At 37.9% G+C, this 16,078-nt stretch overlaps 1 protein-coding gene across 1 annotated transcript; it reads left to right on the forward strand.

The window, feature by feature from the left end:
- The first annotated feature begins 3,819 nt into the window (after positions 1-3,819).
- On the forward strand, positions 3,820-12,064 carry LOC103940007 (T-complex protein 1 subunit eta). Its single transcript, XM_048573407.1, has 14 exons — positions 3,820-3,994; positions 4,109-4,369; positions 4,717-4,842; positions 4,962-5,165; positions 7,470-7,639; positions 7,742-7,877; positions 8,441-8,557; positions 8,705-8,824; positions 8,949-9,047; positions 9,126-9,215; positions 10,894-10,981; positions 11,216-11,304; positions 11,391-11,465; positions 11,693-12,064. The coding sequence occupies exons 1-14, from the start codon at positions 3,980-3,982 to the stop codon at positions 11,780-11,782; spliced, it is 1,680 nt and encodes a 559-aa protein (XP_048429364.1). The 5' UTR covers positions 3,820-3,979; the 3' UTR covers positions 11,783-12,064.
- The last annotated feature ends 4,014 nt before the right edge of the window (positions 12,065-16,078 follow it).

Raw genomic sequence — 16,078 nt, forward strand, 5'->3', positions numbered from 1 at the left:
CGGGAAGTACTTGTGCAAGGAAACGGGAATGCGTGGCTCATGCTCTATAGGTTCCCCAGCATATGTCGTCTTATCATCCTTTGTGTTTCTTTTAGGCTTCGCATTGTTGCGGCCGTGGTGATTTCTTCTTTGTTCCACCTTTGGCTGTATGACTCGTGGTCTTGGTTTCCTTGTCTTTTTGTAGGTTACCAATGTCCATCCTTCTTCATCATCGGCATGTGCATCTTGGTTGCTTCCCCCCAGTGATGGTTGCATAGGAGGTGCCGTGCAGCTTGAGTATTCACGGGAATGGTCAGGTATCACTTGGAGAGGCACAGGATCGAACGATCCAAACGCAATTGTAGTGGTATGCGTTACGGCTGTGTCTTCAAGGTCGAGCTCAATTTGCCCTTGTTGTGCTAGCTTCTTGATGAGCTCTTTAAGAACGAAGCACTTGCCAACCGGATGGCTCACAATACGATGGTACTTGCAGTACCTAGGATCGTTTATGCGATTCATTTCTTCAGGACGCTTACATTCGGGTAGCTTAATCACCTTTTTTTCCAGCAAGTCATCTAACATGGCAGCCATGTCAGAGTCAGGAAAAGGTACGTTTTCTATTCCAACTCTCTCAAGGTGCTCTTGTATCTGTCTTGGGTGCGAGAAGGCTCACCTTTCTTTATCTCCTTCGCTTTCTTCTTGGAGGAGATCTTAATGGGCGCTGATGAGGTCTTGATGGGGGTAGTGTTAACGGTGAAAGCTTCCTTAGCGTGTTTCTTCCCAGTCTTGTCTACATTTGGGGTGAATACTTTATCTTTCTTGAAGTTAGCAATCGGCTCCTTTTTCCCATGATTAGCAATAGTCAGCTCCATGTCGTGGGAACGAATTGCCAGCTCTTCGAATGTTCTTGGTTTTATGCCTTGGAGGATGTAATGTAACCCCCAGTGCATGCCTTGAACACACATCTCAATGGCAGGAGCGCCATCTATTGATGTAGTCGACGACAGGTTCATTTTTCCACTATTTCGTACTGGTCAACTCTAGCATGCTTACAGTACGGTGAGTGCTGTAGAAGCGGTTGAGGAATTCCCTTTCTAGCTGGTCCCAACTGTTGATCGAGTCGGGTTCGAGGTTGGTGTACCAGTCAAAAGCGTTACTTTTCAGCGAACGCACGAATTGTTTGACGAGGTGGTCCCCCTCTGTCCCAACATTGTTGCAAGTCTCAATGAAATGGGCGATATGTTGCTTCGGGTTGCCTTTTCCATCGAACTGCATGAATTTTGGGGGTTGATAACCCCTTGGCATCTTCAAAGCATCAATCTTCTTGGAGTAAGGCTTTGAGTACAGTACGGAGTCGTGTGAGCTTCCTTTGTACTATGTCTTGATAGTGCTTGCAATCATCTCCTGTAGCTGCTGGATAGAGAGAGATCCCACGAACGCCGTTGCTTGGTCTAGCTTTAGCTTATCTTCGACTTTCTCCGCTGGAGGCTCCTCTTTTTCGTCGACTTCTTTCTTTAATAAGCCAACATTTGGGTCGACTTTCACGTCGGGCCGCGCATCTAGTTGGTTGACAAGTGCGGTAATCTGCAAGTCCTTCTCTTCCACAGTCCGTGTGAGCTTTGCGATTGCTTCATTCATCTGAGCTAGCTGCTCCTCGATTGAAGTTGCTCCAGTGGTCATGACTTGCATGGTTGTACTGCTGCTCGAATCAGCGTCGGAGAGTAGGGACTCTGAGTCTTTCCTCGGGCTCTCCCCTCTTGACGCCCTTAGTGAGGCTAACGTGATCACAGGCTCGTGCCTCAGGTGCTCTTGTTCCTTTGACAAAGTTAATGCAGGGGTGGAAGCCGTGGCAAAAAGAGTTGTTGCCTTACTTCGGGTTGTGATGCCCTAAATATCACCAGTTGCGGCGATAATGTTCTTGTTCTTCGCTTTGATTGCGGGAACAGCTTGATCCTTTCTTGATGCCATTTGCGTTTTTCGATGATTTGAGGATAGAGATGAGAGGTAGAGATGTCCTACCGGGCGTGCCAAATTTGTAAACATGAAAAATTCCTGAAATAAGAAACAAGAATACATGTACAAAATATATTTTATATATTAATTATTTTGGGGTTACAATCTCTTTGTGATTTGATCCTCTGATTCTATCTTCGTAAGGTGTAGGTTTGTGGATGAGCTGTTGATCCAAAGGGCCGTCGGGGCTTGATCTAGGGATGAACAATTGATGAATGGATCTTCAAGGGGCATTGGGCTTGATCTTGAAGAATGGGTGTATGGGTTTGTTGAAGTTGTTGATCCAAAGGGCCGTTAGGGCTTGATCTTAGGATGAACGTATGATGAATGATGAACACTTTCTTCAAGGGGCCGTCGGGGCTTGATCTCGAGTTGGTGGAAGTTCTTCAAGGGCTGTTGGGGCTTGATCTTGAAGGAGGATTTGACGAAGAACGAAGATTGCTTTCTTGATCCTTCGGGATTTTCTTGAGAGCTCTAGGGTTTCAAGGCTTCAAGGTTTTGGTGTGTATGTGAATTCCTCCCCTTTCTCTTGATGGGGAAGGCTATTTATAGGGCAAGAGAGTGAATCACGACCATCCATTTTTTGGTGAAGTGAGTGGAGTTGGTAGGTGAAGTAAATGTGTAATGTAGGTGAAATGAATAAATGTTGTAATTTTAATACATTGGTTAACATTTATTTCACTGAAATTTTGGTGTCTACATGTATCTCTATCATGCTGTTCATATAGGAAACTTGATAAGAATAATTTGATTGCGTCGCTGAGTCCAATTCAATGAAATTAGGAAAATCTGAGAGTTAATTAGTGATATTCACGATTGATTTGGGGTATTGTCACTCATGGTTTATAGGAATAATAACTGGAAATCGATTTGTATGCATATGTTTTATGTGTGGAGAAGAATCCTCTAACTAACCTTTCACCCAATTTCATTCATACTTTACTTTGTTTGATGAAATTTACTTTAGTTTCTTAAATTTGTCCAAAAACCCCCTTTAGTTTTTATTTGTGTTAGTTTTGTCTAGTTTACAGTTTTTAAGTTCAGTTTGTGTTGATTAGCATCATTTCTAATCCCTGGCTTAGAACGATCCCTACTTACTCATATTACAATTGTCTAAAAAGGGTTTAATTTGTATGTTAGTTTCTACCACATCAACAGTCCGGTGCATCAAATGCATTCTAAGTCTAGGACATAATTATAATAATTGTTGACTGATTGATATTGCTCTGTTGAATCAATATCAAGTTGTGTTGGGTAAAAGTAGGATTTGTAGAGTCAATTGTTACATATTGTTGTGGGAGGTTCTGTTTGTTATCAATTTCATAAGTTATTGTTGAGTTGTTGGATTCGCATTAACGATCATAATTTGTTGGTCTAGAAGAGATTCGGAGGATGAGTTATATGATGCCAATGTTGGTTCAGAAGTGATTCGGAGGAGGAGTTATATGACCAGTACACATATCCTTGTTTTGTTGGCATGAAAACCCATGTCATATAAGTTATTTTTGATTCGAAAAGAATCTGTGGTCTATGAAAATGACCAATGGTATGATATATTGTTAAATTCGATGATTATAAAACTAATATGAGAGTTCATGTTAAAATTAAATTAGGTTTGGTAGATCCACATGTTAAATTTATATGGTTAGTCCATTATGAGGCTTAGACATATTTTCAACCTATTAGTGTATATTTTACCGTTGGTTAAAAAAAAAAAAAAAAAATAGGTCCGGTAGATTTTGAACCGGTAGATCTTAATCGATGGTTAGAATTAAATTGAAGGACAAATAGGAACAAGGAGAGGGGATCCAGGTCATTTCAGAATATCAGAAAACTAGAAAGAGCCAGAGAAAACTCACTTTTGAGTATAAACCCTAGCTCTCTGTTTGCAGCACTTCTTCACTCTCTCTCTCTCTCTCTCTCTCTCCTCTCTCCTCCTCCCTCGCTCCGTCCATTCGCCGCCGCCGTAACATCCGCATCTGTAACAATGTCATCCATGCTGGTGCGCTCTCTCTTTCATTTATATGCTCACTTCATTTGCGTATAAGCTACTGTCCTGTGTTGTGCTAACTGTTTGTGAAAATGCCTGAACCGGAAAAATTGAAACCGATAACAGCAACCACAGATCATACTGTTGAAGGAGGGTACGGATACGTCGCAAGGGAAGGCGCAGCTGGTGAGCAATATAAACGCCTGCACGGCGGTGGCCGATGTGGTGAGGACCACGCTGGGCCCTAGGGGCATGGACAAGCTCATTCACGACGACAAGGGTAGTGTTACTATTTCCAACGATGGCGCCACCATCATGAAGTTGCTTGATATTGTTCACCCCGCCGCAAAGATCCTTGTTGACATCGCCAAGTCTCAGGATTCTGAGGTATGGTTTTTGGTCGTTACTGGGTTTTTGGATGTTATCCGACTTCGATTTTGCGTAATTTCAAGCTTAAGAGTTAAACTTGTGCTATGGAATCACCGAATTGGTACTAGTGAAGGTTTGGTAGTAATGCAGATGGAGTGCGACTTGAACAATATATTTTTTTAGCATATTTAGTGTTTGGAAGTGGGTGGATGGCCTTGTTCGATAAAATTTCTGTTTGGAGGCAAACCCGACAACCGACTTGATGTAACTGGAAATTGTTACTGCGTGTCCTGTGTTTTAAATGGTGATATAGCCTTTCTTTATTATATGGTTTAGGAGATATTTAACCATTGTTTTCGATGCAGGTTGGTGATGGAACGACAACAGTTGTTCTGCTTGCAGGGGAGTTTTTGAAGGAGGCCAAGCCTTTCATAGAGGATGGGGTGCACCCACAAAGTTTGATAAAAAGTTATCGGACTGCTAGCTATTTGGTATGGTGATAGGAATTATTTTCAATTACCATGTCTGATTCTTATTAAAAAAGTTCTTTGTATGATTGAGACGTTTGCTCTGGCCTCTATGTATCTTAAATATTACACATTGTGTATAGGCAATTGAGAAAATCAAAGAACTTGCTGTAAGCATAGAGGGCAAAAGCCTTGAAGAGAAGAAAAACCTGCTAGCTAAATGTGCAGCTACAACACTTTCTTCAAAACTCATTGGTGGAGAAAAGGAGTTTTTTGCATCAATGGTCGTGGATGCTGTCATTGCAATTGGTGATGAAGATCGTCTCAACATGATTGGAATAAAGAAGGTAAGTTCCTGGAATAGATTATATGAAAACCTCAAGCTGAATCCTTTGCCTATATTAAATATCTCTCTGTAATCCACCAACTGTGTTAATAAGAGTTTTCCAGTGGCTTTAGACTTTGGACTACATTTCAATGGACTGCATTCTTTGAAATGATTAGAATAAGACATGTTCCATGAGCCACTAGGATATTTGTGTAAGTTTGTTCTCCGGCCCTTGTTTGGTGTGATTTGAGGGTCTTTAGTCCCAAACTTAAATTTGGTTTTGTTATTTGTTAGCCACTGTGCAGCTTATCCAGTGCCTTTGACACATTAGCCTTAAGATGTTATTGTTTTTTTCTTTTCAGTACTAGTTAAGCACAATGTAGGAGTAAAAATAAAGACTTGTTTTAAGCCTCATAAAATGATTTCTGTATTAAGGGGCTGTTTTAGTGAAGTTCACAAAGAAGAAGTTTGTCTTCTTTTGGTATCCTGTTTGTTTCTTACATATTCTTTGTGATTTTATGTTCTTAAGATATCCCTTGGATGTGGCTAGATTGAGACAGAAACATGGGCTAATTATATCTGATGAGACGAAGAATTGTGGCTGCGACAAGATATGCAGATGAATAACTGCTCTTTTATCATTCTAAAGTCGGGTATTCAACCCAAAACCAATTGGCTATGGGTTGAGAGGCCTCATGATTTTAAAATAAATATGTAATGCTTAGAAGTCCCATGTGCTATGCATTTTATATGGTTGAATTATTGAAACAATTTGTCAACCTGGTAAACCAAACTGTGGATAACACCTAGAAATACAACCAGGTTCAAAAGGGCAGATTTGAATTTGTCCTGAAGTGTAGGAAGTCGGACTTGGTTCTCATGTATAAGCTTTGTTTGCTATGGATGTTGATGAAGATGAATAGTATGCATTTAAAATTGCACGTAAAATAACCAACAAAGTGTACATTGAGACTTGGATTCTGATTCTGATATTTTTGACCAGTGGTTTCCGGTGACGGGGCAGAGTTGTTAATTGTTTTTCTCCATGAGTTTATGAAAGCTAACTGTTAAGGACACCGTGATGGGTACAACCCTAGTGAAGGAGGTCGGTGAGGTACATGCTGGTGTTGTGAAAGGAATGGTGGTTAGGTATATGATTACAGGGAGGAGACAATGGATTGGCAATGGGAGGATTATTTAGAGTTGAGGACGAGAGAGAAAGAGATAGAGGTACAACAATAGCGAAGGAGGTCAGTGAGGTACAGATTGGTGTTGTTAGAGAGGGCTGGTGGTAAGCTACACGATTAGAGGGAGAGAATGGGTCGACAGTGGGAGGAGTATATAGAGTTAAGAAGGACAGCAGGAGATAGGGATAGGGTGGGGTTGGGGATGGAAACATAAGGAATTGAGAGATGAGGCGTGGGATATAAGTAAGTTGAAGAGGTTACGGGATTAGCTTGGATAGGATAATCACTAGTTTAGTTTCAAGGCATATTGAACTGAAAAATGGATGAAAACTTCCAAATTTTGTCCTAGTTGAAGGTAGATGGTAGGCATGAAGGAAAGTTGTCCATTCTAATACTACCATTTTAATTGGGATTATAAGGGACAACTTTCTTTTATGAGTAATCCATCTTTTACCTTAAACTTGGACAAAATTTGAAAGCTGTCATCCATTTTTCTATTCAAGATGCCTTGAATCTAGTGAGCTATTTTACCCCAGCCAACACTCCCTAGCAACTCACCCTAAAAGAGTTAACTTGTTTGATTTATATATCAACATCTACAAATAAGCATTAAGTTCAATAAAAGAACTCAAAATATGTATCACTTTAAGTTTTTTTCGCCAAAAAAATGCAAATATTTTAGATAAAATTTAGACATTTGAATTTTGATTACTGTGTAAGAGAAAAGAGTTCCATACCAGTATGTTGTGATTGTTTTACATTCATCACACCATGTTTTTTTTATCTCAACAAAAATTACATTATTTTTTATTTATTTTTTGGCTTCAAAGTCTGTCTCTTTTTTCTTTTCTTTGTTATCTGCTTTTTTGCTTTAGACTCTTGCACTATGTTCTGACTTTTTTTCTGTGACAAGAATTGTTGTGGGTATTGATATTTCTTGATTGTTTTCATTGTAGTAAAAGAAAGGTTAGTAATGTTACTCCGCCTTCTTCTCTTCGTGACATTTTGAAGCCTTATGTTTGGCTTTGGCCTATTATTATGATTTTTTATTTTCCTTTTGAAGTGGACAACTAGTTTTGGGAGGACATGATAGCTTGAATTGAATGATGTGTAATGAGAAACTGGTTGCTTTACAGGTTTCTGGTGGCAACATGCGTGACTCCTTTTTAGTAAATGGTGTTGCCTTCAAGAAGACATTTTCATATGCTGGGTTTGAACAACAACCAAAGAAGTTTCTTAATCCCAAGATACTTCTACTGAACATTGAATTGGAACTGAAATCTGAGAAAGAAAATGCTGAGATAAGGTAAAACTCATTTCTTCCTTTTGATATATATATATATATATATAATACTTGAATTCTTTTACAATTTGTTTATGCTACTTGAGGTTTTTCTCTCTGCTGCAGATTGTCAGATCCATCCCAGTATCAGTCCATTGTTGATGCAGAATGGAATATTATTTATGACAAGTTGGACAAGTGTGTGCAGAGTGGAGCCAAGGTTGTTCTTTCACGGCTGGCTATCGGTGATCTAGCAACACAGGTGGAAATTTCATCCTTGCTGTTGAGTTCAAAACTTGTTATCCACATGATTGCTTTAATTGTTTGGTAAAAAAGATCCAACGTGAATTGAGAAATTTGATTATTTTACTTTGTTAGGTAAAAATCTACACAAAACCTGTTTACATGATTTTGGTAATGCAACAAAAGTGTATAAAAATTGGGAGCGTTTTGTCTGATCGGTCAAAAAGGCAATTTCCCCTTCAAATATGTTTTATTTCTGGCTATACAATTTTAACCTTCTCACAAGATGACAACACAATATTCATTTTACACTGTGAGTTGTGTTATTATGCATGAAATTTATGTTTAGCTTAGTATGCATGAAATTTGGTGGTTTGATTTTGACCCCTGGTAGTGACACAGGTACAAATCAGTGAAATTATGAGGTTTCATTGTTTCAATTTTGATAACATGGTTGGTTGATAACTTGATATCCATGTGATCATTTATATCATCCTGATAATAAAGTAAAATTATATTTATGACCTTGTTAAAGCTGTAGAGTTTTATTGACAAATTTTCTTCTTTTCTTTTGGTGAACAGTATTTTGCAGATAGAGATATATTCTGTGCTGGACGTGTAACTGAAGAAGATCTGCACCGGGTAGCTGCTGCCACTGGCGGGACTGTGCAAACATCCATCAACAATGTCATTGAAGAGGTTCCTACCTCGTGCTTTTTCAGACCATATTTTATGTAGAATTGTGGGCATTTTTTCCTAGAGTTCTTATGTTAGTGCCCTTATTGAGTTGGGAAGCATCTCGCTTGTTCTCATTAAACTAAATTGTTTAGTTTTGTTGATTTCTAGGTCCTTGGAACATGCGAGTGTTTTGAGGAAAGGCAAGTTGGAAATGAGAGGTTTAATATATTTAGTGGATGTCCGTCAGGTAGGACAGCAACAATTGTTCTTCGTGGTGGAGCTGATCAGGTATGTTATTTGTTGAAGTTACTCACTTTGGCATGTGTGCATAATAGGTCTTTGTTTCTTGTTTTCTTTTTCGAAGTTTTGTTTTTCATTCTGACCTCTGTTATTTGCTGGGATTCTTATTTAGTTCATTGAGGAAGCTGAGCGGAGTTTACATGATGCTATTATGATTGTCAGAAGAGCGCTAAAGAATTCAACTGTAGTTGCTGGTGGTGGTGCTATAGATGTATGTGTTTCTTAGCAGTAGTTAAATCTCACTGTATATGAGAAATATTGTAATGATTTTTTTGTTGATTATGGGCAGATGGAAATCAGCCGGTACTTGCGGCAGAAAGCACATGAAATCAGGGGGAAGTCTCAGTTTTTCATTAACTCATATGCAAAAGCTCTTGAGGTATGCTTTGTTGGCCTTTTACATTACACTGTAGTGGTTTAAACCAGTGCCAATAGTTCTGCTCACCATGGAGAATTTTAAGGGAGCCCAAATAATTGTCTACTTCTATTTTCTAACTCATTGATATAGAAGGATTTACTCCGGCAGTTTCCAAATTAATATTTAGTTTGAAAGTTTAGAAATTTAACATATAATCTAGGACAATACTGGATCCTATGTCTAATAATATAATTTTTTCTTTCATCCAAGGATTTCAGTTCACTTCTCAATTGTAGTTGTTGGAACCTGTTCTAAAGTTGCACATTTGCAGCAAGTTGTGCGCTTTGCAGTATTAAGCAGCTAGAGATTAGTGGTAAAAACTTAAGGTTCATACTTTTAGTTTTTCCTTTTTGGTCAACATGGTTTATACTTTTAGTTTAGCAGTTTTTAGATTTAGTTACTTTTGAAGCAATTCTCCTGGATTCAACTGAGACACAATGCCAGAATGAGCTGTCATCATAGCCTACAGAGCTCTAGGTTTTTAATATTTTCATTTGGTTGGACTTTGTGAGGAGTTAAATAGTTTTAGTACTATAGTGTAGCTGGCGAAACTATTTCTTCAAGCACCTAAGGTTGGTACTGCTTCTGCCATGTAGAGTGTGGTAAGATAGAATTTAACCTATTTATGCTATGAAGATCATGTTTTTTATGTGGCTGGGTTTTAGCCATTTATATTGAGAGTGCCAGAAGACTGGGTTATGGTAGTTTAATAATTCTCCTTTGGTTCTAGTCTTCTCTTTAGGTATGTGGTTTTTTTCTGTTGGTTTAGGTATTTCATGGACTACTGGTCCGTGCTTATTTCATTCCTTGTGTTATCTCCGAATAATTATTCTGTTTCTTATGAACAAAAAACAAGAAGACTGCAGAGCTCATTGTGGCATTTATTTGTTATGGGGTTAGGATCCCAAGACACCCATTTTTTGACACATTTTGCCACCCATTTTGTAGAGACCACTTTGTAATGTATTTCAACGATCCATACCTTCTGTATTTCAATTCATCATTCATAGATAATCCTTGCAAAAAATTAGACAAATCCAAAACCATTAATACATTCATTTGTAATGAAGAAAATGGATGAATGTGGTAGTGCAAAGAAACACTAAAATGACCTTCATTTAATCCAATGGTCATTAGGTTTTGGATTTGGGTGATTTTTTGTAGACATGATCTTTGAGGGGAGATCTAAAAGATGGTTCGGGTAGTTGACCTTACGAAGTGGGCCCTACAAAATGTGTGTAAAAAAGTGTCCTTCTATCCTGGCCTATATTTATGATTTCTCACCGCTCTTGAAATTAGTTTACTATATAAATAATTTTTTTTTGTCTTGAAAAGCATTAGTATGATATCTAGATAAGCTGCATGTTTGGGATAGAATAATTCATGTGCGAATCATCTAGTTTTGACATTATTGGTTGGGGAGTGTGTCCGTTGAGTTCTTGTGGAACTGCTAGTTCTAACTTCTAAGTTCATTTGTTGTGGTCTTTATGGAGACAATGAGCATGATACATTTGATGTTTTCAAAGGCTTTCTTAATATGGAAAAAACAAACACTTCTGTCTACTGCGAATGGAGTGTGATACTGATTGAATGAAGCATAAGTATTGTCTTAATGAGCAGTGTTCCACTTATGTTGCAGGTTATCCCACGACAACTGTGTGATAATGCAGGATTTGATGCGACTGATGTGCTAAACAAACTTAGACAGAAACACGCACATCCATCTGGTTGGTTTCTCAATTTGTCTGACCTTGTTTATCTATTTATTTCATTATTTTGTTTGTAAGTCACTACTTGTGTTGAAGCCAAAACAAACATTCATTTCTTCTATTTATTGAAGGAAAAATTAATCTGTTAGCTGCAACGAAGGATGTGATGTGTTGGATGGTTGTTTCTAGTATTTGTCTTTTGATTAGTGATTAATTATACTTGTTTGCTGAACTACTCATGCTTTTTAACAGGCGAGGGTGCACTTTATGGAGTCGACATCAACACAGGTGGAATTGCCGATTCATTTGCTAACTTTGTCTGGGAGCCAGCAGTTGTGAAGGTTTCCTGTTATCTAACTCTGTAGATGTGTTACACATGAGTGAGATTTATTAGTTTTTAACAACATAACACTATCATTTCCTGTAGATCAATGCTATAAATGCTGCTACCGAGGCTGCTTGCCTCGTTTTAAGTGTTGACGAGACAGTAAAAAACCCAAAGGTAATGTGAATTCTGTTTTCCATTTATTATGACTATGCCTAGCTCACTTTCATATCATTTAAATTCTTTAGATATTGATTGCGATACAAAAAAATAAAAAACTTACGCTTCTCCGTCTTGCACGAAATGCATTTGGCTCAGATGTTTCATATTTTATGAATAAGTAAAATAATGTCCTTTTTTTTGTTTTTTGTTTTTTTTTTTGGAACTATTATGTGGAAATGCAGTCTGAGAGTGCACAGGGAGAAGCTGCTGCAAGTGCCATGGGAGGTCGAGGGCGTGGAGGTGGTCGTGGGCGGGGGATGCGAAGGCGGTAGATTTGAGAGGGTTCTCAAAGACAGTATTTCGGTTAAAGCATACAGTTTTGTCATTCTGGTTTATGGCGTGCTTTCGAGTTTTATTCTATTTGAATTGACGAATGATAATGGCTGTATCAACTTGCATACGAGAGTCCGCTTCTCAAATGGTTGAGAACTCTGAATTCTGAGAGCGATAGCATTTTGTGTTAGCCGGTTGTACTAATTAGTCATGGGTGGGGATCGGCAGCGTTTCTGTAGTTTGAACTAACTTTCAAGTGCAAGAGTTGAGATATTAGCGTTTTTGTTGGCATTAAAACTATGCTTGGTGGTGACCAATTACGGGAGCTTTAAAGTCTATTTGCTCTCAGTTGCCTCTCGTTTTGATGATTAAATGCAAAGTTTGGGCCTTTTTTTTAATTATGGAATTTACAGAAAAACGTATTTTAACCTAATCTAAACTGCAGAAGAGGTTTTGAACTAGAGTGCATAAGAGAACATTTGTTTAGCCAATTTGACTACTCTCATGTGCAATTTTAGGCATTGTTTAGCAAGTGATGTTTTACCATAGTGATGCAAAGGTGTTAAAGTCATTGTATGACGGATGGTTCAAATTCCGTTAGGAGTTAAATTAACATCTAATCTAATAAAATCTATCGTTTAACAAACAAAATTTGGATTTTTGTAACAAATGGTCCTTGAAATTTAATGTAGTTTCTAAAAATAGATATCACAAATCAATGTGGTTATTTCGTCACAATAGTGTTAAAAATTTGTGCTGATGTGGCACATAAATGGGCTCTACAAGATTTACAGGTTTTTATCACAAATGGTCCTTGAAATTGATTCACACTATTAAGATGGTCCTTGAAATCAACCTACAATAGACGCATCTCGGTTATAACCTCATTATCTCAAGACAGACCTTGCCGTTCTTTGAGTCACTACACCACCAGGGAAGTGCTGAACAGAAGGAAAAATTGCCCTAGCTAAGAACATGTGAGAGGCAAACTATTAACACATTAAAGTAGGCATGCATTCAAAAACAATTCTAAAACCCATGACTTTCAAAACCTAGTGAATGGTGAACCACAAGACTCTTTAACAACATTAAAGAGAAGAAACGATTTTGAGATTCATTACCCTTGAAGCTCATCCTTGTTTACAGAAGGGATTCACCCAAGTGGAGGGCCTTCAAGTCACCTCCTAGCTCCTTGAATCTTCCTTGTGATTTTTCTTCCTTTTGAATCTCCTTTGCTCCTTGAGGATGTGAGGAAAGGAACCTCTAAGTCTCCACATCAAAGATGTAGTGTGAAGAGAAGATGGATGACTTAGAGAAATTTTAGATGCTAGTAAAAGTCTCCCTAAGTGGCCGGCCTCTATAGAGAAAAAGGGAGAAAAGTTTCTCTTCTTTTCTCAAGAAAACCCTAGTGAGAAAAAGTTATAAATATGACTTTATACTACCTCACATGTGAGTGGCAAACTTGGAATTAACCCAAGTTTGCTACCACTCACCCTTGGCCGGTTTTGACTTTGTTTTTGGGTTAATTTTCATTTAGTTTTAGTTTTCACACAACCTAAACTCAATGGGCCTTGGGGACCAAAAACCCTTTTAGGCCCCGAAACCCAAAACCAACTTAAAAGCCCATTACGAATCTTTCATAAGATTAATTAACTAATTAATTAATCTTGACCATTCTCAATTAAACTATTTAATTGCTTATCCATCTCATTTATATTTCTTCACTTTCATCCTTACTCGGTGTACGATCCATTAGGTTCTAATTAGCGAGGCAGTGGGCGTTTGTTACTCTTAACGATCGATTATGAATTGAAACTACATTTCAATTCTCCCTTTGATGAAGATTAGTGTTTGCTAATCTTCAGGGCTTCGACAAACCATAAGTGACACCTAGCAGTATGTCATGGCTACCCAAGCTAAGTAGAAGTGGTTGGGAAACCTATCCAGTTACAATTACAATGCAATACGGTCATTCTCTAATACATTACTCTTAATCACATTGTTTGAGTGATAGTTTGTTTCATGTCTACTATCCAATGTGATACTTCTCTATATGATTCAATTGAATATGATTTGGAACAAACTTCCTAAGTCATATTCGTATGCTTTAGCCAAAGACTCCTGAATCATATCTCAGAGTATCCTCCCTCCACCATGGAAGGTTAGAGATCCCTTGTTGTGCATATGCCTACATGGCTAGATAGCTTGACCCCAACAATATCGTGGACACTCTCGATGGAATGCCTTTAACATGATCAAAGATCAAGGACCTAACCATTAGATTTTTATGATGCCTCAAGTCAAAGGACCACTTTGCATATTGCAACTTACGAGCTCTTACATGACATATATGTTTAAACTCTCTTTTGATCGTGGTTCAGTGTACTCAATTACCTTTTGAGCACCTATGTGTTTGTCTCAGTGTCCAACACCAAATGACTTGAGACTAGTCATACTCACCCTTGAGTTAACATAACACATACTAACCTTAGCGGATTGTCAATGCCCAATTGGCAAGTCTATGGCTAGACGTTTTAGGAATGAACATAAGAGAAAGGTCTCGTTAATCTAACTTACTTAGATCACTTCTCTCTTAGGTTAAATACATTCCTTGGATTCCCTTGTTGCTTAAACACATAATACAATAAATAGTGATTAACAATAAGCTTTGCCCTTCATTAAACATATAAAAGTTTAACACAATAAATATTCCAAAAGCTATTACATCAAATGAGTGGCTTTGTGGGCATACTTCGAACAATCACCCCATTGAACTTTTATAGTTAGCCAATTCTCCCTTGAACTTTAATTGTAGCTGATTATCCCACTGAAATTTTATGAATAGCCAATTTTCCCATTGGCATTAGATTTTAAAAATTTTCATCTAATTTTCCATCCATCTTGTTTATGGAAACAACACATGACAACTATATGAGGAAAAAAAGGAAAAAAAAATTGGATGGATGAAAAATTGAATGAAAGTTTTGAAAATCTAACGCCAATGAGGGAATTGGCTATTTATAAAAGGTCAGGAGGGAAATCGGCTAAAATTAAAGTTCAAGGGAGAATTGGCTAACGAGACCTTTCTCTTATGTTCATTCCTAAAACGTTCCTAGCCATAGGATTGTCAATTGGGCATTGACAATCCGCTAAGGTTAGTATGTGTTATGTTAACTCAAGCATGAGTATGACTAGTCTCAAGTCATTTGGTGTTGGACACTGAGACAAACACATAGGTGCTCAAAAGGTAATTGAGTAAAATTAAAGTTCAGGAGGGAAATCGACAAATACCTCTAATTTATTAAAGTTTAAATTAAAGTTTAAAGAGGATAATCGGCTAAAATTAAAGTTCAGGGGGAAATTGGCAGCTACATACAAGTTCAAGGGGCATATCAACAAATACCTCTAATTTATTAAAATTAATTATAATTTTTTGATTTAATTGGACTTGTGTGATCCATTTATGTGTCACATCAGTACATAACATAATTTTTGACAGAATTGTGACAGAAATGTTACATTGATTTGGGACACTTACTTGTGGGACTACATTTATTGATTTTCAATTTCAGGGATCATTTTGATGTCGTAGGTCAATTCTAGGGACCATTGTGATGTCACAGGTCAATTTCAAGGACCATTTGTGAGAAAAAAAAAAGAAGATTTATGAGACCTATTTATGCGTCACATCAGCACTTAACATAATTTTTAATAGACTTGTGACGAATTCCGAAAGGTATCTATTGCTACAAGGTAATGCCCTTTAGCTTGAAGAACGTTGAGGCTACATATCAACATGCAATGCAGAAGATCTTCAACGACATGCTACACAAAAACGTAGAATGTTATGTAGATGACGTAGTTGTCAAGACCAAGAAGAGATCTGATCACTTGAAGGATTTACGAATGGTGTTTGACAAACTACGGCACTACAACCTCAAGATGAACCCGTTGAAGTGTGCATTTGGCATCACTTCTAGGAAGTTCCTCGGCTTCATTGTCAAGCATTGTGGCATTGAAGTGGACCAATCGAAGATTAAGGCCATTCAAAGCATGCCCAAGCCAAGGAATCTACACAAGTTGAAACGTCTACAAGGACAACTAGCCTTCATTAGGCACTTTATCTCTAACCTAGCTGGACACTGTTAACCCTTCAGTCGACTCAAGAAGAATGACGCTCCATTTATATGGGATGACGCCTGTCTCAATTCCTTCGAAAGTATAAAGAGGTACCTAGCAAACCCACCTGCCGTCCAAAAGCTAAGACACTACATGCATGCTTACAACATCCACTT

The sequence above is a fragment of a genome, unplaced genomic scaffold (genome assembly GCF_019419815.1).
Source record: "Pyrus x bretschneideri cultivar Hongxiangsu unplaced genomic scaffold, Pyrus_bretschneideri_v1 Contig67, whole genome shotgun sequence".
NCBI classification, from domain to species: Eukaryota; Viridiplantae; Streptophyta; class Magnoliopsida; order Rosales; family Rosaceae; genus Pyrus; species Pyrus x bretschneideri.

Excerpts from the sequence above, each read along its gene's own strand:
- LOC103940007 (XM_048573407.1), top strand. Across the intron at positions 7,640-7,741 it reads AAAGAAAATGCTGAGATAAG|ATTGTCAGATCCATCCCAGT; the intron begins GTAAAACTCATT and ends TCTCTGCTGCAG. Across the intron at positions 10,982-11,215 it reads GAAACACGCACATCCATCTG|GCGAGGGTGCACTTTATGGA; the intron begins GTTGGTTTCTCA and ends GCTTTTTAACAG.